The sequence below is a fragment of the Kogia breviceps genome, chromosome 19, assembly GCF_026419965.1.
Source record: "Kogia breviceps isolate mKogBre1 chromosome 19, mKogBre1 haplotype 1, whole genome shotgun sequence".
Taxonomy (NCBI): Eukaryota; Metazoa; Chordata; class Mammalia; order Artiodactyla; family Physeteridae; genus Kogia; species Kogia breviceps.
The window spans coordinates 23,045,492-23,068,813 of record NC_081328.1 but is presented as its reverse complement, the minus strand read 5'-3'; the positions used below and the strand labels follow the sequence as shown (position 1 = coordinate 23,068,813).

At 35.8% G+C, this 23,322-nt stretch overlaps 1 protein-coding gene across 3 annotated transcripts in view; it reads left to right on the top strand.

The window, feature by feature from the left end:
- VMP1 (vacuole membrane protein 1) overlaps positions 1–23,322 on the top strand; it is a 134,067-nt gene that overhangs the window by 95,900 nt on the left and 14,845 nt on the right. For all 3 annotated transcript variants that reach the window (XM_059047752.2, XM_067020453.1, XM_067020452.1), the window contains exons 8-10: positions 6,567–6,647; positions 11,261–11,377; positions 15,983–16,044. In XM_059047752.2, the coding sequence (XP_058903735.1) occupies positions 6,567–6,647; positions 11,261–11,377; positions 15,983–16,044 (260 nt within the window). The remainder of the gene's footprint in view (positions 1–6,566; positions 6,648–11,260; positions 11,378–15,982; positions 16,045–23,322) is intronic.

Genomic DNA, 23,322 nt, shown 5'->3' with positions numbered 1-23,322 from the left:
GAATAATGTAAAAGCTATAAATTGGATATTAAAACTTTTTTCAAAAGTAGTTGCACCACTCTGTTCTGATCACTTTTTTTGGTAAATATGTGTGTATTTTGTAATCCAGCATCCTGTAGGTACTGAATTAAAAATTTATTAATTAGTTTCTATTGTCACAATCACTTTACTTCATCAAATTAATATCCCTACTTTATCTTGTAATTCTAGAGTTTGTTTCTTAGCAATCTTCATCTTATAAGTTTGTGTGAGTCCATTATAATTCAAAAAAAGAATAAGGACTTCCCTGGCAGTCCAGTAGTTAAGACTTCGCCTTCCAATGCAGGGGGTGCAGGTTTGATCCCTGATTCGGAAGCTAAGATCCCAGGTGCCTCGTGGCCAAAAAAACCAAAAACATAGAACAGCAACAATGTTGCAACAAATTCAATAAAGTCTTCCCAAAAAATGGTCAACATCAAAAAAAACCTTTAAAAATATCTTAAAAAAAAAAAGAATAGATGATATGTGACTCTTGAAATTATACTACATTTAAAGGAGACCTCAAATATGCAATATTAAAAACATATCAGTTATATTAATGATATTGTTGAGGATAACACTAAAATAAAATATTTTGTTCACTTTGAATTTAATAAATTAATGCTCTATATCTTTTTGTGAAAAAAGCTCATAAAGAGTCCTGGTAACAGGTAGGAAATTGCAGTTAGGAAACATTTTATTCTGTTTTTAAGAGGAGAAAGATTTTAAAATTATGAGTTATGTTTCATCGTAGTTTCTGTGGAGATGATAATTAATCGTACTCATTAATTGTGTTCTTTACCATGTGTAAAATATTATTCATTGTAGAAAATATTTAATTACATGGTTATTAGGATCTTAACAAGTTAATATTTCAGACTTATTGTCCATGATGCTGAAACAGCTTACAATATTAAGTCATCATTACTGTTTAGCTCCATTTCTGGTTAATAGAGAATAATATGACACAACATATTTGACTGGGACACAGGAATTAACAAGTCATTTTTAGATGCGAAAAGAACTTCACAAATACAGTAGATATTAACACAAATTCCTCTTATACACAAGAAATTATTGAAACAGTTGCTCTGTGGTTTTTAGTATTGACCTTGCAGCCACTTTAGTGTCAAACCCAAGAAGAGCAATAGCTCAGCAGAAGTTTTAACATAGGGAATTCCCTGGTGGTCCAGTGGTTAGGATTCCAGGCTTTCAGTGCCGGGGGCCTGGGTTCAATCCCTAGTCGGGGAACTAAGATACTGCAGGCCACACGGTACAGCCAAAAAAAAATAAAAATAAAATCCTTTAAAAATATATTTTTAAAAAAAAAAAAAGTTTTCACATATAACGTGTTAAGAAGGCAGTTAATTTATAAAACTGCTGACCAGTTACCTCACACTGATGGTGATAGTTCAGCTCAAACTAACATAAGGTGTTAACCGAATACATACTTATCTCCAGTAATAATGCATTCATTTAACATGTTTAGGGATTATGTTGCTTTGAAAGAAATCTTGGAATTTAATGTGATCGCATATCATGAAAATGAAAAGATTTTCTGTTAGCATTTGAAGATAAACGTTATTTTATATATTTAGATCTAAGTTGACTTCTTCAATTCAAAAATTAGTATTTTGCAAGCTAATTATTATTATAATTAGCTGTACAGTTTCTCTTCTCTTAATCTTAAATATATTTCTTAGGAAAACGAAATGTGAAACAAAAGTAGTGCTGGAATATTCATACTTGAAGGCATTGTCTGTTTTTCTTTATTAATCCTTGAAATCTCAGTAGTAAGGACTTATTGTAACTTTTCTTCATCTGCCTTCTGTAGTCATTGGAGAAATGTTCCTGGTGTCTCTCATTCTTACTTTCAGAAGCATGATTGGTTACATACATAATCACTGTCAGTGGGAGTGGGAAAGATAATTTTATTTACTTGTATTTTGGTTATTTACTTTTAAAAAGTAGAAAATGATGTATGATTACTAGTTGTAAATGCATGCTGCTTATTTAGATAGAGCTAGAGGATGAAACCCCTCTCAGGCACTTAAAATTGTGAAATACGTGAGCGTTGTGAAATGTGAATCCAGCGAAATGAAACTATTAAAAGGAATTTGGTTTTAGTTGTACAGACTTTTTTTAAATGAAAAATGACAATTGAGGAAGTAATCAAATTGAACTTGCTACACAGTTCCCACAAACACAAAAAAAGAAAACGATTAAAATGAAATATTAATTTTCTCTGATATTTAACTTGAATTTTGAATCTCACATATTAATTTGTTAAACTTTTCCTTTAAATTATTGTTGTTTATTATTATTGGTGCACAGTTTTTCTTGGCTAGTTTATTTTATCTGATGGCCTAAAAAGAATAGCAAATTTTGTTTGAAATTTGTTCTTTAAAACTTTAGTAAAAGGTTTTTTTTTCCTGTTTGTGTGTGTGTGTGTGTGTGTGTGTGTGTGTGTGTGTGTGTGTGTGAGAGAGAGAGAGAGGGTTGGGTTTATTGTCTAATATTATACCTATAGTACATTTTTCTCTGTTTACTTTAAAAGCAAACACAAACAGAAATATTTTAATTCATAGAAAATGTTAGCTTTACATCATTAGAAAGCTGTCAAATTAATGCAAATAATGAAGTACTTAAGTTGTTTAAAAATAAAGAACTTCTAAAATTGCAGAGCAACAAACAGGAACATATAATTACCTTTAAGATGTAGAACATTTTAGACAATTTAAAAATGATGTTTTTAATAAATAAGTTAACAAAGCCTTTAAAGCCATATCAGTAAGTTTTGAATATGACTTTTAATGTGAAATAAGTTTAAAATAAAAACAACAAAATATAGTTGTGTTTATGAAATCTAAACATGAGTTAATTTACCATTGTAAAGTATTTCAGATTTGGTGCAAATACTAGTGTAATGCTGCCTTGAGTTTATTTTCATTACTCTGGCAAAGAAAAAATAAGAAAATTCTTCCTCGAGCTGCATACTCTGTTTCTATTGGTTTCTTGTGATGAAAGCAACTGTGCAGACTTACTAGTTTAATTTAAATAAACTTTTGTGAATTATTTAATATATAAATGTAATTTTAATTCCAAGAATATTGTGAAAGACCTGGAAAATAAATTATAGGAAGTGAAAGTAGCATGGTCATGGTGTATATATATGTGTGTGTGTGTGTGTGTGTGTGTGTGTGTGTGTGTGTGTGTGTGTGTGTAACATAGTAAGATTTATGAAATCCATTTTCAGTAGATGACTTTCAGACTTTTTATAAAACTTTTTTGTAAAACTCCCCATTAAAAAGGCACTTAACTTATTTTCCTTGTAAAATATGCCAGCTAAAAATTAATTTTAAAAAAAAAGAGTAAAGGGAACTTTCTATTATACTTATTTGGGTAGAGTAACTCTTTTCCTTCAAATAAAGATTCCTGAAGCACCATTAAGGATAATTGATGATGGGCACCCAGGCATCCGAAAGAACCAGGAGTCTATTTTCATTTTTTCTTGTCTAATTTCTGTTAAGTAAAGAGATGCCAAGGGATAAAGTAGTTCCTTACTTTCAGGATGTTTTAAAAAATATGATTCCTTGAACTTCTGTAGGCTTAAATATTTTTGTTAGTTTGTATGTTAGCTGGTCTGCATAATGTTAAACATTTTTTCCTTTATATAAGACAATTAGTATAATCAGACCTCTTTTTCAATTTAAATGTATGGGTGTATGTATCTCTATAGTAGAAAAATACCATCAGTTTAAAATGATGGCACTATCATAGTCACTGGTTGAAATAAATGTAAGAATCTTAAGCCTTGAAATTAATATAAAGGAAAACAGGATAGAGTACCTTTTAAATACAACATTTTGTTGATCTTGTCTACACCATTTTATGCAAAAAACTAATTTTTTGTAATTTTATATACTGAAGAGTGCATAAATGCTGTGATAGAAAAATGTTCCCACATTAGTCTGACTCGGCAAATAGGTTTATAAAAAGTTTTGTTGTTTTGGGGGCTTCCCTGGTGGCGCAGTGGTTGAGAGTCCGCCTGCCGATGCAGGGGACACGGGTTCGTGCCCCGGTCCGGGAAGATCCCACATGCCGAGGAGCGGCTGGGCCCGTGAGCCGTGGCCGCTGAGCCTGCGCGTCCGGAGCCTGTGCTCCGCAACGGGAGAGGCCACAGCGGTGAGAGGCCCGCGTACCACAAAAAAAAATAATAATAATAAAGTTTTGTTGTTTTTAAAATAAAATTTGTATAGTTTTTGTTTTCTTTGTTTTACTTTTTCTTCAAAATTAGTACCATCTTTCACTAAAGTAGATTTGCTATGAAGATATCAAGGGCTGTGAAGGAAGGCGTTTTCCTGAATTTATATTTTTAACTCTTGGGCTATATTAATTAAAAATTCATAACTAATTTATAATCTAATAGTATTGTTTGGTATTTTTAAAACTCAAAACATTTCCATTCATTATGGCCAGTGTTTATTTAGTGCTCTGATGAATTACAGATTTTGTAATTTGTGAATTATGTAAATTATTCAAGATAATTGGATGTATAATTTGTTTTAAAATAAGTTATATAGGAAAACTGATTTCATTATATATTCCTAAACAGTTTTTAAATCAATAAAATCAGTATTTCACTCTTAATGCAGTAAATGTTAATTTAAGAAAAAAAATTAAATATTCAGTTAGAAATATGAAAAAAAATACTGAGAACCCTTTGCTGCAGTAGTACTTGTTTAAAAATATTAAATCTGATATATTTTATTTACTAGATGAGTAAGCCTAATCCCAAAAAGAAAATTTCTGTCTTTGAAAATACACTGCAAAATTACAAAATTGCATTGTAGAATTTAGTTAATGATTAACTTTGATAGCCTATATGTTTGAACTTGAAAGTATTTGTATTAACTGTTAATATCTGTTAATATCTTTTTTAAAAAATTTATTTTATTTGTTTATTTTTGGCTGTGTTGGGTCTTCGTTGCTGCGCACGGGCTTTCTCTAGTTGTGGTGAGTGGGGGCTACTCTTTGTTGCGGTGCATGGGCCTCTCATCTCAGTGGCCTCTTTTGTTTCTGAGCACAGGCTCTAGGCATGTGGGCTTCAGTAGTTATGGCATTCAGGCTCAGTAGTTGTGGCTCTTGGGCTCTAGAGCGCAGGCTCAGTAGTTGTGGCACACGGGCCTAGTTGCTGCCCTGCATGTGGGATCCTCCTGGACCAGGGCTCAAACCCGTGTCCCCTGCTTTGACAGGCGGACTCCTAACCACTGTGCCACCAGGGAAGCCCTGTTAATATCTTTTCAAATATATATTATTGGTTTAATTCCTTTGACTTTCTCACCATCCTCAGCAAGTAAGTAGGAGGAAGGTCTTTTTTTTTTTAAATTTCAATATTCACTGTTGTACTTTGATACAGCTATTCAACATAATATTATGGGTTAAAGTGGTTTTGTGTGTTTGTTTTTTGTTTTTTGAATCTACAACTTCTGTTGTGGATTAGGGAAGTGCTTTAAGCCCTCTTCCTGGTCTATGAAGGAACCGTCTATCATTTATATTATGACCATTCTATAAGATTGTTGACTATTAGAGTATGTTGAGCTAAAGAGAGAGGAGTGTTCTGTGATGTAAACACTTCTAAAAAAGATATTTACATGTTAGCTAATATCTTTTAATTGTATCAATTATTTTCATTGAAATTTTGATTGGAGTATATACCATTTCAAAACCAGAAAACAGGTAAAGTCAAATTTCAGATTGGTGCTTTTAAGAAAAAATGTATACATATATATAATTACAGCATCCTCATGTTAGAAGAAGAAAATCGTGGAAATAAATTGGCCAGCCAAATGCATGTTTCAGCCTGGGAGGTAGAAGAGTGAAATAAAAAGAGCAATGATTTTAGAGTCTGAAGTATTTACTCTGCCTACACCCGAGAATTATTGAAGGGCACCAATAAAATGTTTGTGAAAACCGTTTTATATAACTAGCACAAACTGTGTAAATGTAGGATGTTCTTTGTTTTGTGGGGTAATGAATGGTTAGTTATTGCCACATATCTGTTTTTTTTCCATCTTTTGGCCAATGATCAGTAGAGGTGTCTTCATTGGCTATCTTGAAAAATCCTGTGGTTTCCTACCCTGATATTAATGATGGAGTAAGTCTGATGAGTTAATTAAAGGAAAGAGAAAGAGATATGTGGTAGACTAGCATTTCCAAAAGAATGGGTTGGTTCATGGTTGGTTTATAACATTTTGTTCATCCCTAGTTAATCCAGAGAGAACCCAAAAAATAAAGTAACAGTGTTTTGGCTTATTCTTGAAATGTGATAAAAGTTTATCTTTAAGGGTGTGTAGTTAATGTTTTATCAAGATTTTATTTGCATGTTTTTCAGTGCACCCTGCTGTGACTTTTTTAATCATTCATCTTATTAAATGAATCAGTGCTTTCAGATTATGAGACATTTGATATTATAAAATCTGTAAAGAGCCATCTTTCTTTCTTCCTTCTAATTTTCATTAATGTTTTGATATCCTCCTTTTATACAGGACTTCGCCTCCCGGGCTAAACTGGCAGTTCAAAACCTAGTACAGAAGGTTGGATTTTTTGGAATTTTGGCCTGTGCTTCAGTAAGTGAATTGTATTTAAATAGTAGATTTATATTTCGATCCAATTTGTTTTTAAAGGTACATGACTGAATGAAAAAAAAGTTATCACTTTTAACAGGTATATAATGTTATTAATCATTCACCTTACTGATCAAATGAGCTGTTTTCTGTTGGATAGGTTTCTGTGTTGTTTATTGACTTTCAAGCATTTCATCATACCATGATGACTTCAGACCTAAATGGCATGATTCAGTAAGAAAAAAGAGACAAAATCCATCTTTCTCATGAAGAATATAAAATGAAGTGCATTTAAGCAAACAGCAATGACTTCATTCTTTCCAGAGTTATAGATAGGTAGTCTTTTTCCAAAGCTTCAGGCATTAGTTATAAGGAAGAATTCATATAAAACCTCCTTAAGTAACTTTAACACCTAGCTAGGTAATTGAAACATCTGTGGCAAGGTTAAGGACATCTTTGGCTACAGTGAATTAAGAAGCTATTTGTGTCAAAAACTTAATTAGGACTTCCCTGGTGGTGTGGTGGTTAGGAATCTGCCTGCCAGTGCAGGGGACACGGGTTCAAGCCCTGGTCCGGGAAGATCCCACATGCTGCAGAGCAACTAAGCCCATGCACCGCAACTACTGAGCCTGCAGTCTAGAGCCCACGAGCCACAACTATTGAGCCCGCGAGCCACAACTACTGAGCCCACGTGCCACAACTACTGAAGCCTGCGTGCCTAGAGCCCGTGCTCCACAAGAGAAGCCACAACAATGAGAATCCCACGCACCACAACAGAGTGGCCCCCGCTCACCGCAACTAGAGAAAGCCTTCACACAGCGACGAAGACCCAGCACAGCCAAAAATAAAAATAAAATTTAAAAAAAGATAAAAGAAGTTACTAACTGTATATAAAAAAAAATAACTCTATAAAAAATAACTTAATGTCTCAAATTGCAGATTTATGAAATTAACATTCCTTGATGAGTTGGTGTTTATCCTGGTCCTTTTCTAATATAATAGATACAGTTACATTTGAGATGGGGTGTTTTGGTCAAAGTTTTCTTTGGTAGTCTGTACACAATTCTTGGTAGTTCAGTGGTAGATTTGACCAGAATAACTAGATGCACCTAGTTGATATGATAAAAGCTGCAATTATAAGTAAAATTCAGAAAATTATTGTCTACTGACACACAGTTACTTTATTCATTATGTATTAGAACTTGAATATATCCTTGAGTACCCCTTTCCTCACCTTAGCAAAGTAAATGGCCGAAAAGGGAAGACATTTGGTGCCAAAATTTCTAATGTAATATCAACATTCTATAGAGATATTCTAAAATATACATGTGCCTCAATTACTATCTTTTGACCCTGGCAGTACTAGAAATTTTTGTAATCTAACTTTTCAATGTAGAAGCTCTTTATCACAATATTGATCTCAACTATTTGAGCAGTGTATAGGTATGTTGTAGTGTGATGTAGCGGGATGAGAATTGGCTTTGGAGTCAGGCTTACTTGGGTTCCTAAACCAGGTTTGCCTCTTAGCTATGTAGTCTCAGTGTCAATTTACTTTCCTTGAGCCCTAGTTTTCTAACGTTTAAAATGGAGCAATAGGGACTTCCCTGGTGGTCCAGTGGGTAAGACTCCGCACTCCCAATGCAGGGGGCCTGGGTTCGATCCCTGGTCAGGGAACTAGATCCTGCATGTATGCCGCAACTAAAGATCCCGCATGCCGCAATGAAGATCCCACGTGCCACAACTAAGACCCAGTGCAGCCTAAATAAATAAATTTGTTGTTTTGGTTTTTGTTTTTTGTTTTCGGTATGCAGGCCTCTCCCATTGCGGAGCTCAGGCTTCGGACGCGCAGGCTTAGCGGCCATGGCTCACAGGCCCAGCCGCTCTGCAGCATGTGGGATCTTCCTGGACCAGGGCACGAACCCGTGTCCCCTGCATCGGCAGGCGGACTCTCAACCACTGCGCCACCAGGAAAGCCCCCGCTTTTTTTTTTAATGAGGCAGTAAGACACTCATTACAAAGGTTGATGTGAGGATTTAAGATAATATATATGAACTAACACAGTGCCTGGAAGGCGAACTAAGACCGAGCTCAACCATTTTTTATTGTTATTCATCAGCTTTGTATCAACCCCTGAGTGGTTGGATGAAGAAGTGAAAGCTGTATTCCCTTTCCTTAATGATCCTGAAGTCTAGTGAGGGAGACAGTTTAAATACAATAATAAGTAAAAGGTACTGTGGAAGCCCAGCAGAATAGGATTAAGCTGAGAGGCCTAAAGAATGATAATGTCCTTTGTTTAGAAGCTAAGAGAACAGTGTGAGAGCCATGTTGCCTGGGTTGAAATCCTGAAATCATGCTCTGCTGCCATTAATACTGGACAAATTGCTTAATCTCTCTGTGTCACTTTTCTTATCTATAAAATGGATGTAATATCATGTAGCATTGTTTTGGGAATTAAGTGAGTTGATGATGTAGAAACCTTAGAAAAGTACCTAATAATTTAATAAAAGTTAGCTTTCATTATTCCTGGGGAAAAATACAAGAACCTTTGATTTATTAAAGCAAAAAATATTTATTCTTTGGCACTCATCTATGCCTGTATCTTCCCTGCTAAAATTCCACTGTCTGTACTAGCCAATCTTCTTTATATTTGACTAGGAATAGTCAATAGCCAACATAAATTAATAGATCGATTTGACCCTCTAAGAACTTTTTACTAGGAAATTGTTAATACTTATATTAAAGTATTAAAAGTATGTGTACTTGATTTAAGGTAAGAAGGTAAGTAGAGGATAAGGTAGGAAGAAGTTTTTGTTTTTGTTTTTGTTTTTTATAAATTTATTTATTTATTTATATTTGGCTGCGTTGGGTCTTTGTTGCTGTGCACGGGCTTTCCCTAGTTAAGGCAAGTGGGGGCTACTCTTCATTGTGGTGCGTGGGCTTCTCATTGTGGTGGTTTCTCTTGTTGCAGAGCACACGCTCTAGACCCGTGCTCTAGGCATGCGAGCTTCAGTAATTGTGGCACACGGGCTCAGTAGTTGTGGCTCACTGGCTCTAGAGCTCAGGCTCAGTAGTTGTGGCACATGGGTTCAGTTGCTCCGCAGCACGTGGGATCTTCCTGGACCAGGGCTCGAACCCATGTCCCCTTCATTGGCAGGAGGATTCTTAACCACTGTGCCACCAGAGAAGCCCAGAACTTTATTTATTAATTAGTTATTTTGTTGTTAACATTTAAACTAAGATAAAACTCATAATTGAGGGAAAATCTCAAAGCTACTTAATAGTTCTTTTAATTCTAATCTTCCTTTCTGTATATTTAGTTAACAATTGAAAAAAAGGATAAGTAACATGCATATGTAACAACAAATTCATTGATTATGCTCTTCTGAGAGTATCCAACATAAAACTTCTAATTTTTATCTACTCTGATTCCATATCTTGTGTACTTTAATTTCCATTTCAATATGCTGTGGAGCCTGATAATAAAGGAAAACAATTAAAATTTTAATTCATGGAGTTGTGAGAGTCACATGAGAAAATATAAGAAATGATCATTTTAAGGATATGGAAGTGACATTGTTATTAAATGGTTGTAAGACAGATGAAATTGCGTAAAGCATTTGAATTTGGATAAGAAAAATAAAATTGAGCTATTGAATCTGACTGTTATTAACAGAAGAATACTTGAATTCTGATTTAGTTATGTCATTGTTTTTGAAAGAACTTTTGTGACAAATATCTTTTAAACAAATTGGGCTTTTATTTGAAAATCCAAACACAAAATTATATAAATTAATTAGCTTATAAATGGTTCCACCAACAGACACAAGGACAAGAGTACCTCTGTGGGAGAAAAATGGATGAAGTGCTCAAAAAGAGCTTGTGGTTTCTTTGCATTTTTACATGAAATTATCTATTAGCATTCTTGAAATGTGGGAATGTTCAGAAAAGGTATTTGCTGTGAATCACTTCTTTGTCTGGGACTGAGTATTCACAACATCTGAACCTGTGCTTGTATTTCCACCCTTGATTTTCTTCCTAGAATGAATTGCATGACCCCATGGCCTTGGGCTGTCATAGATTTAAAAAATTCATTATTTGTATTTTACTTTATGTTGAGAAATGAAAGCACGGCCACCTATAAATGTATTTGTGAATTTACAAGAATGTTTTCTGTAGATGTGAGTACTTTCTAGATAATCTTTCTAGATAATCTTTCTTCATTTATACCTTACCTTATAAAACAGCTACCAAATGGTCAAGTATCTACTGAATGGAATTAAATTCCTGTTGATCCATTGGCTTTATCTAGTTTTAATGTGATGAAAAAAGTATATTTATGGGGCATTAGTCATAAGTAATGCAAGCAAAAGGATAGCTGTGTTTGCTTTGAACAAATTAAGCAAGTCTGGGATGAATATGTGACACAACTTATAGAGACATTAGAATACTTGTCTAACTATCCAGACAGTCTAGTACTGATCAGGGAACCCATACCTCTCTTTCCAGTGGTAGACAAGGCTTAACACATAATTCCACACACCTATAGGTGGCAAAATTAAACTGTTTTTTGGATTATATATGGACGTTCCATTTTAATTTTTTCTTTTTTTAAATAGATTCCAAATCCTCTGTTTGATCTGGCTGGAATAACATGTGGACACTTTCTTGTACCTTTTTGGACTTTCTTTGGTGCAACCCTGATTGGAAAAGCAATAATTAAAATGCATATCCAGGTAATTATACCCCTTGACTCCCTGTTTAATGATGATGAACCCCTTAAAAGACACTGAAAACATATTCCCCTTGCTCTCTCCAAGGCAAATTGTTAAGATTTTGGTTCTGCTTCTTGGTTGGTAGCATGCTTAGGTATTCAGCCATGGAACATCGTTTGGAAGTTAGTGGATTTCGGGCAGGTTTTCCCTACTCCTGTTGGAAAGTTGTTCCCCTTTATTATTTTTTTCCTTGTTTTATTTCTTTCCTTCTTTTTTCCTCCCTCCCTCCCTTCTTTCTTTCTTTCTTTATTTCACTTTTGCCTTGTGAAACTGTTTATCCAAGAATTTTACCAAACAAAAATAGTGTTCCTGTATAGGAAAATGTACACCATATTAACATATGTAGTCCAAAGATGTTTTATCTTTACTGACCATAGGCTGAGGAAGTATTCCCTTTCATTAATTCTGCTTTTCTTTCACACATTCTATATATAATACTTCCTCTCAAGGCACAAATATCCTTTACAAAATACCAGCCAGATAATGGGGAAGAAAGGGGGCCCTGAGGAGGCAAAGAGATGTGGGTTTTGGTTAGAGATGTGAGAATCTGTTAGTCTTCAAAGATACTCTTAACAAAATCTTTAGGGTAGGGCTCTCTCTGTGTGTGTGTGTGTGTGTGTGTGTGTGTATGTGTGTGTGTGTGTGTGTGTAAATAGAGGAGAGAAAAGAGGCCAATAATTTAAATGAGAGGAAATGGATATATGCTTCTAGGACTGTGATACAAATCGATAGGTGTGGTATAAAAGGCAAATCTTACTAGAATAAAATAAAATTAACATGGAAAGAATGTCTTCATTAATGAAGTTTGCAAGAAGGAAGCATTCACTAAAGGAAGGGCAAGAACAGTGAGTAATGTCTATGCCCTGGTCTGATTCCTTAATAATTAAAAGCACGTCTATGCCCCAAGTTTCTGCTTACCATCTCTCTACCTCCAGTTCTTAGAAGAGAAGAATGAAAAAGGAAAACTTCAGCTGCTTCTACCTGCCCGGTTTCTCATATTAGACTTTGGCATTTAAGATGAGTTTATTGAGCTTGTCATCTACTCTCTGGCCATGCTAATCACTCAGAATTCCAAGGCTTTATTTTTTCCTCCTTCAAGGAATATAATTTCTCCTACTTACGTTAAGTGTATTGTTCAGTGATGATGGGTTTTTAAATACTGGAATGCTAGTTACTTTGGGAAAGATTTAAAATACTATAATAGGGTTTTTCAAATGATAAAATCATTTAGCTTTTTGAAGTCCTTTGAAAGTATTAATACCTAAGGAACAATAACAGATTATTTTAATTCCCTTTATAACAGCAACTTTTCTAGGAATCCATAAACTTAATGTGTCCTGCTTTATGTACTAACTTTCTATAAAATACAGTAAAATATATTATGCTAAATGTACCCTATAGTTACAGGGTATGTAACTTATCAGACCTTTCATTATAGCATATTCAAAAATAGTATATTTTTTTAACATTCTCAGTAGATTTTTTCAAGTTATAATAATGCTTTATGTTTTAATATAGTACTTCACACTTAGTACTTAGTGTATGCCACCCGATTTAATTCTTATAATCCTGGGATAGAGAAATTACTACTCCCATTTTGTAATTATCAAACTTAGAGAGGGAAATAGGTTATAGTTGCCTAAAAGAATAAGTAACAGGTGGAATTTAAACCTGAGTCAGCTTCAAGTTCAGTGTTCTTTCCACTCTTTTGCAATGCCTTCTTAACTGTATTTATATGATCACAAAAACTGAATTGTTTAATACCTGCTGTTTATCAGGACCTGTGCTAGGCAGTTTGCATTGGTTATCTCAGAACAGTCCTGTGAGGTGGTTATTATCCCCATTTCATAGATGGAAGGGACTAGAATTCAAACCAAAATCGTGCTGTCTGTTACACCTCCCCTAAAAGTTTGAAATCAGCCCACCTAATAATGTTAATTAAGGATTTCTCTTTCTACTGGACAAGTTCAATTCCTCAGCCTGTAGAAGTTGCCTTAGAAATATTTCCTTTTTCCTAAATGATGAAGAAAATAAGGAGTCAACATACTCATATAATATTTCATGTACCATGTAACTTACTTATCATGTGTATTATTTATTGCCTTTCAACTTTCCCCCTACCCCTACACGTGTACAGAAATATAAGCTCCATGAGGGCAGAGGTTTTTGTTTCTTGGCTCCCTAAGGTATTCTAGTGCCTAGAATAGCATCTGGCATGTAGTTGGCACTGAGTAAGTATTTAATATATGAATCAGTCTAAGATACTTCTTTCCATTGGAGGACCCTTCTTTTATAGATACATAGTTTCTTCTTTGTTCATTCTGGCACCATTAGTTCCCTACACCCATATCTTTTTAAAATTACTCCTACTCTACCCTTATTTCCTCTGTGCACATGGTTGACATGGCTGACTGGGCTCCTTGGGGATCTGTGCCTTTTGTGTATTTGGTAGAATCCCCACCCAGACCTCAAGCCTGAATGATTCTGAGACATATGTTCTTAAATGTCTTGCCCAGCACAGTGAATTTTCAAGCTGTTACATATAAGAAGAAAGTCTTGTTTTGTTTTCAAGAAACGAAATTGTGCAATTATCTGGGCATTGGCTTATTTTGAATGTTAGGAAATGATGGTAGGGAACACATGGTGGTGAAATCACTGAGAGGCAAACCATTAGCTCTGTTTCTTAGTAAAAGATTTATAGCTCCAATTAACTGGCTTTTAGTATGGATACTAGAAGAGTCCCCATATATTAATGCTTTTCTCCCTAAATGATCTCTTGTAATTGTCTTATTAGCTTCATAATCTTCATACACCATTTGTGTAGGATTGTTGATATATCATCATCCATCCATCTTGTAATTGTTTGATATCTATATGTGCTTACTTTTTTCATGAGATAGGTAAATACCTTTTTCACATTAGTAGATACATAAACAAACACCAAAAAGGACTGTGAACTTATTTTTTTTAGTCTTATTTCCTCACACATATCCAGCTGTGCAGCTGCCAATGTCTTTGTTAACTGTGGGACATTAAGAAAATATCATTGCCTTATTATTCTTCTACCTGAAATAATGAGCTTTAGTCTGAATTAGCCACTTTCCTGAGATTCATAATGGATGGTTAAAAAGAAGACTATTGTTATTTATTTTATTTCTCTTCCCTCCCATTTGGTTACATAGGCTATAGTTACTATTTAACAACAGTAACAAAGCACTGGAGAGTTTGTTATCAGGAACTGGTAGAGAGAATCTAGAATTACTCATATTTATTCAGAGAATTATTATCAGTCGTTTAAAGCTAAACCTTAATATCACCTTCTTGAATCTCTAATTAATTGTACTTATGTACAATTAATTTCTTTCTTTCTCTCAACTTCTGTAACACATTGTTTTCACTGCTAATGACATTTACAGTTTATATGTATATCTTTTGTACTTAACCATCTTTCTACTATGTATAGAAAAATTTTTTAATTTCTTCAGGGTATTGAAGAAGTATTCTTCCCATCTTTGTGTTCCCTGAAAGCCCTTAATAATGCTTATATTATCCATAGTAAGTACTTTTTGTAACATTTGTTGAGTTGAAAATATTTGCTACCTGTTAGCCTAAAGGCATCTTTACTTGTAAGTTAAGTATCAACATCTTTAATTAATGAAGAATACCTCAGTAATACCAAATTGACAATGACCCAGGTCTGATAAAGATCCCCCAAAACTTGTTGATGCCTTTGCTTGTACCCTAAGCCTGAAACTCCAAGCTCATTCAGGATCTGAGAATGGAACTTTCATAATACTTTTATAAGAACTTTCCAGGAAGGACGTAGTCTTTTCAAAGATCCTCTTGATTAGATTTAGCCCAGACACCTATCATCAGGCTGATAAGCTTTAATTTCAGTGGTGGAGGCTATATGGGAACCCATGATTTTAGTTGTATACACCATTCTAAAACACATAGAACGGGCTTCCCTGGTGGCGCAGTGGTTAAGAATCCGCCTGCCAATGCAGGGCACATGGGTTCAAACCCTGGTCCAGGAAGATCCCACATGCCATGGAGCAGCTAAGCCCGTGAGCCACAATTACTGAGCCCACATGCCACAACTGCTGAAGCCCGCATGCCAGGAGTCTGTGCTCTGCAACAAGAGAAGCCACCACAATGAGAAGCCCGCACACCGCAACAAAGAGTAGCCCCCGCTCTCTGCAACTAGAGAAAGCCCACGCTCAGCAATGAAGACCCAACACAGCCAAAAATAAATAAATAAAATAAAATAAAACACATAGAACATGTGGAACATCCACCCAGCCTTGGGTTTCATGACTCACATTTCTCCCTCAGATATGGTCACGTATCCTGGCAAGACTAGAACTGTGCTTAAGGAAAAACATCTTTAAAATACAAAGTACATAGCATTTGTCAAATGGTGTTTTGTTTTGTTTCTTAGAAATTTTTAAAATTGCAATTAGCAGCAGTATGGTCATCGTTTTAGACTATTATCAGAATTGTGAATTTATATTGTTTTTTCTTTTTGATGAGAAATATTTATTTTAACTGGCATTTTCTTTACAGAAAATCTTTGTTATCATAACATTCAGCAAACACATAGTGGAGCAGATGGTGGCTTTCATTGGGTGAGTAATTCTTTAAGGACTAATATTAATATCATCATGGTTTGAATGGGAGGAAATGTATAAAAAAGACTTTATTGGTATAGCATTTTTGTAATAGCTCTTTATTTTTTGAGAAGGAAAAATCTTTTGCCCTGTTATTATTTAAATTGAAGATGAACCTCGTTCCCTACAGCAGGGAAGGAGAAGCTCAGATTATCCTTGTTTAATTTTAAACCAAACATGTATCAAGTCATATAATTCTTGATTTAAAAGAAGCTTTGCAGTTTGAGACTTGCCCCTCCAAAGAAGTATGAAATTCTCTTTATGTAAATGACATGTGTATATAGTTAGAGTTTAACGGTGCTTTGGTACAATGCTATGAGTTTTAGCCAAAATTGGATGCCAGATACACAGTTGTATTTCATTTATATATAAATCTTACATAAAATATTAATATTTCATTAAATAAGGCCTGATAAGATATTACCAAAATATGTGTTATGAATCTATTACTTCACTAGAGAAAAATTAGACCATTTTAAAAGGCTAAACCATCCAAAGCATTTATTTTTGTGTTTAAAGAAGTAAGACCAGTTTTAACATATGCTTTAAATGACAGTGTCACAAATTTTTTGGAATTTACTTTGATAAAACAGTAAAGAAAGACCTGTTTAGTTAATCAAATTAATGTCAACTGGAATGTGAATCCTACCGGATATTAAATGAACCCTTTTTTTTTCAATATATGATTTTTTATTCAGTGTTTACAGGTGAGAGGTTTTCTTTTCATTTAATAGCATAACTGCCCTATGGTGGGAAAGTGTTAAGTTGGAATGCCTTTTATGTAGTTTTAACACAAATCTTTATTTTAAAAGCCATTTATAAAACAAGACCTTTATGAAAATTTTCACTGTTAAACAACTGCTACTTGGTAGTGAGTTCATGAGTATTAGTTTTATTATTCTTTGAACCATGCACTATATATTATACTTACTGTTTTCTATGTATGTTATATTCTATGATAAAATAGTTTTTAATATTTTCTACTTAGGTATTAATGTAATAATTGAGGAAAAACATATTCTTGAGAATATACTCAGTGGAGCCAGCTATTGATTTTATTACTTCCTAAGCTTCTGATTAGAAATATGGATTATGGCTTGTAAATTAAATTTTAATTACTCCAGTTTTTTGTTGCCTGAATTCTTACAAATAAAGTGGTTTATAAGTCACCGTATATCACGTTCGAAAAGAAAGAGGGAATATTCTTGTCCTTTTTTTAAAATAAGAAGACATTTCATCTGTTCCTAGAGATTATTGTGCCACCTTGAGAGAATTCTGAGGGACATGTAGGACTACCACACAAACCACACAGATTCACACATTGTAGGAATGACTTTGCACGCAGTATCCTACATTCTTTCTTTCTCTTTTTTCCATACTGAACATTTATAGAAGGAAGTTTTCCAGCTGCTTCTACATCCTCACCACTGCCACCTTTTGTTTCCCCAGCCTTTGGTGCTTCTAAGGAGTTATATTAGTTAGCTACCTATCTCAAACATCCACATCCAGTTTCATTTCCTTCCAATCAGTTCATCATACTGCAGTTCGTAACCTTTTAAAAACCATATCTGAGACTGTCGGCCACCACTGTCCTCACTCCCCAGTTCCTCCACTTCTTGAAACCCTTCACTTGTTTTCCCCTTCATTCTTAAGATAAAGCTAAAACTCCTTACTGGGTCTCTGTAGCCTTGAATGAGCTATCCCGTATAGTTTTCTCTGCTTGAGTCTCTCACCATTGGTCTTTGCTCAGGCTTTTCCCTTTGCCCTGTTCAGGGTTTCTCAACCTTGGCACTATTGACATTTTAGGCCAGATAAGATGTCTTTGTTGTGGGGACTGTCCTGTGCATTGTAAGATATTTAGCTGTGTCCTTTTCCTCTACTCACTAGATGCCAGTAGTGTCTCCCAGTTGTGACAATCAGAAATGTCCCCAAACATTGCCAGATGTTCCATGGCAAGTAAACTGCCACTATCACCACCAATCCCATTGAGAACCACTGGCCTAGATAATGTCCTTTGGATTTCAGCTACTATATTCACAAAAACACCTTCCCTGACTAGGTCACAATTACCCTCTTTCCTAGGGACCTCTTTTCTCAGCAGTATGTACTACATGCACTGACAGTTGTATTTTTACATTCATGTTTGAGGGTGTATGATTACTGTCCTTCCTTTTACAACTAACCTGTAAACTTCTTAATGGCAGAGGCCATGCCTGTTTTTGTTCGCTGTTGTGTCCATAGCATCTGGCATCTTGATTGACTCATAGCAGGTCCTTGATAAATATCTGGTGAATAAATGAACAGGCTGTGTCCAAATAAAGATCTGGTCAGTAAGAATCAGCAAATTATTTATAGAGCCCAGATTCTTCTGTTTCCCCAGCCTTTGGAGTTTCTAAGAAATTATATTAATTATCTACAGTAAATAGCAATAAACATATCTTTAAGCTTAGGCCAGTGTATTAAAGTTAGAATTTCTTATTCCTTATGTTTTTCAAAATCAGTAGTCCTGGGTTTCCCTGGTGGTGCAGTGGTTGAGAGTCTTCCTGCCTATGCAGGGGACACGGGTTCGAGCCCTGGTCTGGGAAGATCCCACATGCCATGGAGCAGCTAAGCCCACGTGCCACAGCTACTGACGCCCACATGCCTAGAGCCCATACTCTGCAACAGGAGAGGCCACCGCAATGAGAGGCCCGCGCACCGTAACGAAGAGTGGCCCCCACTCGCCGCAACTAGAGAGGGCCCGTACACGGCAATGAAGACCCAATGCAGCCCAAAATTAATTAATTAATTAATGTAAAAAAAATCAGTAGTCCCTCCCCTTAATTACCTCCTCTAGCACAGCCCCTCAAAAAAAAAAAATTCCAGTGATTCTTCTTAAAGATGGTTTTGCATAAAGTTATTCTAAGATATTCAAGGCCTACTGGAATGGATGGTGGTTTTGTTTTGTTTTGCATGTGTCATATTTTAAAAACTGTTTGCAAGAGACAAATGTTGCAACGTCCTGGTATCTTCATCTTTTCCCTAATACTGTCTACAGGGACTACCCATCAACTTCTTGTCTAGATAAACTATTAAGCAGTATAAATAATTAGACTTAGCTGTAATAATAATTCTTTATTACCACATGCTAATGGGTATCTTTTTCATCTTTGTCTGTAATAAAATTATCTTTTAATCAGATTCTCTAATTGAGCTTGACATAGTTTGTTTTCCTACCTTTTGAAGTAGGAAATGCTATACAAGTGTTCAGATGATAATAAATATCACCAAACCTAGACTGAAAATTAAGTTAAACCAGGAGAATGAATTTTTTGAAGACCTAAATTTGTTCTTTTATATCATAATAAATAGTTTAGCAATTTATTTCAGAAAAGGGAAGGAGAACAGTCAGATTGATTCCCTAGACTCATTGTTGAGTTGAACTGAAAATACTACATGTAATTTGCTATAGAAACATTCTCCTTTGATTGTTAGTTCTCCCTTTTCACACTGTTAAAACTACTGATATAAATGGTGTGTGTGTATATATATATATATATATATATATATATATATATATATATATATATATATGGCAGATCATCAAACTAAGCTAGAAAGTTTGGAATACAGGCTTTTTTTGCGGGGACCTGTGTTGGGTCTTGTTGCTGCGCGCGGGCTTTCTCTAGTTGCAGCAGGTGGGGGCTACTCTTAGTTGTGGTGCGCGGGCTTCTCATTGCGGTGGCTTCTCTTGTTGAGGAGCGCGGGCTCTATGCGCGCAGGCTTCAGCAGTTGCAGCACATGGGCTCAGTAGTTGTGGCTCGCAGGCCCTAGAGCACAGGCTCAGTAGTTGGGGTGCACACGCTTAGTTGCTCTGCAGCATATGGGATCTTCCCGGATCAGGGATCAAACCTGTGTCCCCTGCATTGGCAGATGGATTCTTAACCACTGCGCCACCAGGGAAGTCCTGGAATCCTTTTGAAGGATGTTTAAAACTATTTGCCCACAATTAAGAGGGTGGTGAATTGCCATGGTAGAGTAAAAATCAAAAGAGAAGACCAAGAAAAAGTCAGCAGCAGTTCAAATTTTAAATAAAATTATGAGATACTAAGGCAAGGAAGAATAAAAAAATGAATCCCAAGAGTAAGGACAGCAATGGAGTGAAATATGAAAAGAACACACAGGCTTTAGACAAAACCAATCTAGGTTTGAATATAAACTCTGCCACAGGCCAGTTATTTATTTCCTCTCTGTATCTACTTTCAGCTGCTGTTCTCTCAAATAATATATTTTCTTCGAGTAACATTTCTTCCCCAGTTCAGGAAGCTACTGGTAATCTTTCCAACTTCCAGTCAAAATGTAAAATATCCTGTCTCAAAATATCTTACAGTTTACTCATATCAAGTGATTTAAAATTCTAAGGTATGTGGAGTTTTTAAATGCCTTTCCTCTCAATCTTTATGTTGCCTGTGTTCTCATCTCATTTTCCAAAGTTTCTACTGACTGTGAATGGAAAGGTAGCATTCTAGGTGACTATTTTGTATGCTCTCAGGGAAGATTGAGGGAAGGCCTACTTCTCCTTAACGGAAGTACCCTTTTCTTTACTCTCTGATCAGTAAAACTTACCTTTTATCAGGACAAAGTTTTTCATCAAAGATTATACAAATAATTCTTGAGGGTACTATTTATTAAACGTAGTGAACACTTTACATACAGTTGTTATTACTATTTCTTTTATAAAAATTTTTTATTTTATTTATTTATTTTTGGCTGCATTGGGTCTTCATTGTGGTGTGTGGGCTTCTCATTGCGGTGGCTTCTCTTGTTGCAGAGCACGGGCTCTAAAGTGCAGGCTCAGTAGTTGTGGCACATGGGGTCAGTAGTTGTGGCTCACCAGCTCTAGAGCGCAGGCTCAGTAGTTGTGGCGCACAGGCTTAGTTGCTCTGCGGCATGTGGGATCTTCCCGGACCAGAGCTCGAACCCGTGTCCCCTGCATTAGCAGGCGGATTCTTAACCACTGCGCCACCAGGGAATCCCCTTACTATTTACAGTTGCAGTTCTGTATGATCAGTATTTTCCTCTCTTCTAGTGATAAGGAAATGGACTCAGAGTGGTTATAAATAACTCACTTATATAATTTTTTATTTTAGTCTTCTTAACTTAATAAAAAGTGTATCAGACTATATGTAGTCTTTTGAGACTTTTCACTTATTGTTATATTGCTAATATTGTGTGCTGCTGAAATTGCTCATTTTGACCATTATATATTAATTATTCATCCACTCTCCCATAGATAGACATTTGGAATGTTCCATATTTTTTTTTCTTTTTTGGGGGCTGCTTTGGGTCTTCGTTGCTGCATGCAGGCTTTCTCTAGTTGCAGCTAGTGGGGGTTACTCTTTGTTGCGGTGCTCGGGCTTCTTATTGCGGTGGCTTCTCTTGTTTCGGAGCAAGGGCTCTAAGGTGTGTGGGCTTCAGTAGTTGTGGTGTGCGGGCTCAGTAGTTGTGGCTCATGGGCTCTAGAGCGCAGGCTCAGTAGTTATGGCACACAGACTTAGCTGCCCTGTGGCATGTGGGATCTTCCCAGACCAGGGATCAAACCCATGTCCCCTGCATTGGCAGGCGGATTCTTAACCACTGCGACACCAGGGAAGTCCCTTTTTTGCTGTTTATTTTGGTGTGTGTGTGTGTGTGTGTGTGTGTGTGTGTGTGTGTGTGTGTGTGTGTGGTACACAGGCCCAGCCGCTCCGCCGCATGTGGGATCTTCCCGGACCAGGGCACGAACTCGTGTCCCCTGCATCGGCAGGAGGGCTCTCAACCACTGCGCCACCAGGGAAGGCCCCTTTTTTGCTGTTTTGAACAATGCTTCTGTGAGCATTTCTTAGTGCAAGATAGATGAGCACATAGTGGAACCTAGAATATGATAAAAGGGACAACACAGAAGAGGGAAAAGGTGAATAAAAGAGAGACTGGACATAAGCAAGATAACCCTTCATTGTGATAAGTTAACTTAGTTTTGTCTAGGGTCAAATTTTGTCTAGGCAGGTGTGCCTGTGGCCTGCCATGTCAGGCTACTCACCTCCCCAGGTGTCAGGGAAAGAATTATTTAGTGCTGACCATTGCATCTCTGGTGGTGAGGTTTAGGATCAGTTTTATAGAGGTTTGAATGCTATACTGATGACTGAAAGAAATATCCCTTTCCCCAAACGGCTTCTAGTCTCAGTGTAACTATAGAATGGCCCAGCTACATAAGTGTGCATTTGGACTGTGGTATTTTTAGTATAGTATATCATGGTATGACAGTCCTAAGGTCCCAGAGAGAATATAAGTCCTACCTCCAAAATTTATTGTAATTTTAAGAGTAAATAATTCCCCTCCCTTGACCAGAAATAATTATTTGTAGATTTATTTCTTGGACAGTTTTGGAAAGTAATCATTAGTATCACTGGGTTTAGGGAAAGGTATCCCTATTACCTCTTCCTAAATCAAAGGGTTTGTCTAGTTATATATGAAAATCTGAATAGATGTAATGAATCAGTTACATATTCTGAAAGGTTAGAACAGATAATATCCTTGAAAAAGCCTTTTGGTTTATGGTGTGTTTGGCAAGAGGACAGAGAAAAGGTTCTGAAAAAAGATTAGGCATGTAATGGAGTTTTTCACTCTCTGATATCCTGAGCTGAAATAAGTCAGAGGACAGAACCAAAGAACCAGGGAACTTTAGAGCTTCAAAGGCATTACATTTGTTGCAGTCTTTCTTTCTTTTTTTTAAGATTTTAAACTTACTTAATTTTAGATTTTCTCCAATGAGAGAGACCTGGACATATTTCTTAAAGAGCATGACCAAGTCTAACTTTAAAATCATGATTAAAATGACATGTTCTGATATTCTCACCAAATAGAGGATGAGAATTCCCAGAAAATAACATTAAGCATATGACTTGTAACAAACCATATGCAGAACATTGGCTCATTGTCAGGTTGCCAGAGTCTTATTGGAAGACAAAGTCCCCAGTTTTACCACACAAGAAAATTTCCATAACTCAGTCATTGAACTCGGGGGATGGGGTTGGCTGGAGCAGGGACTTTTTACCAGATACAGAATGTTCCATGCTCTTCTTTGCTGTCTCCTATTTCTAAGTTAACTTGACGTTTGACCTCAAGAGTCGGACTTGCCTGTGGCAAGAGAGATCATTCTAACCAGTAAGAAATTAAGTGCTTGAATCTTAATGTTGTTTCTTGTTCCTCATTCTGTAA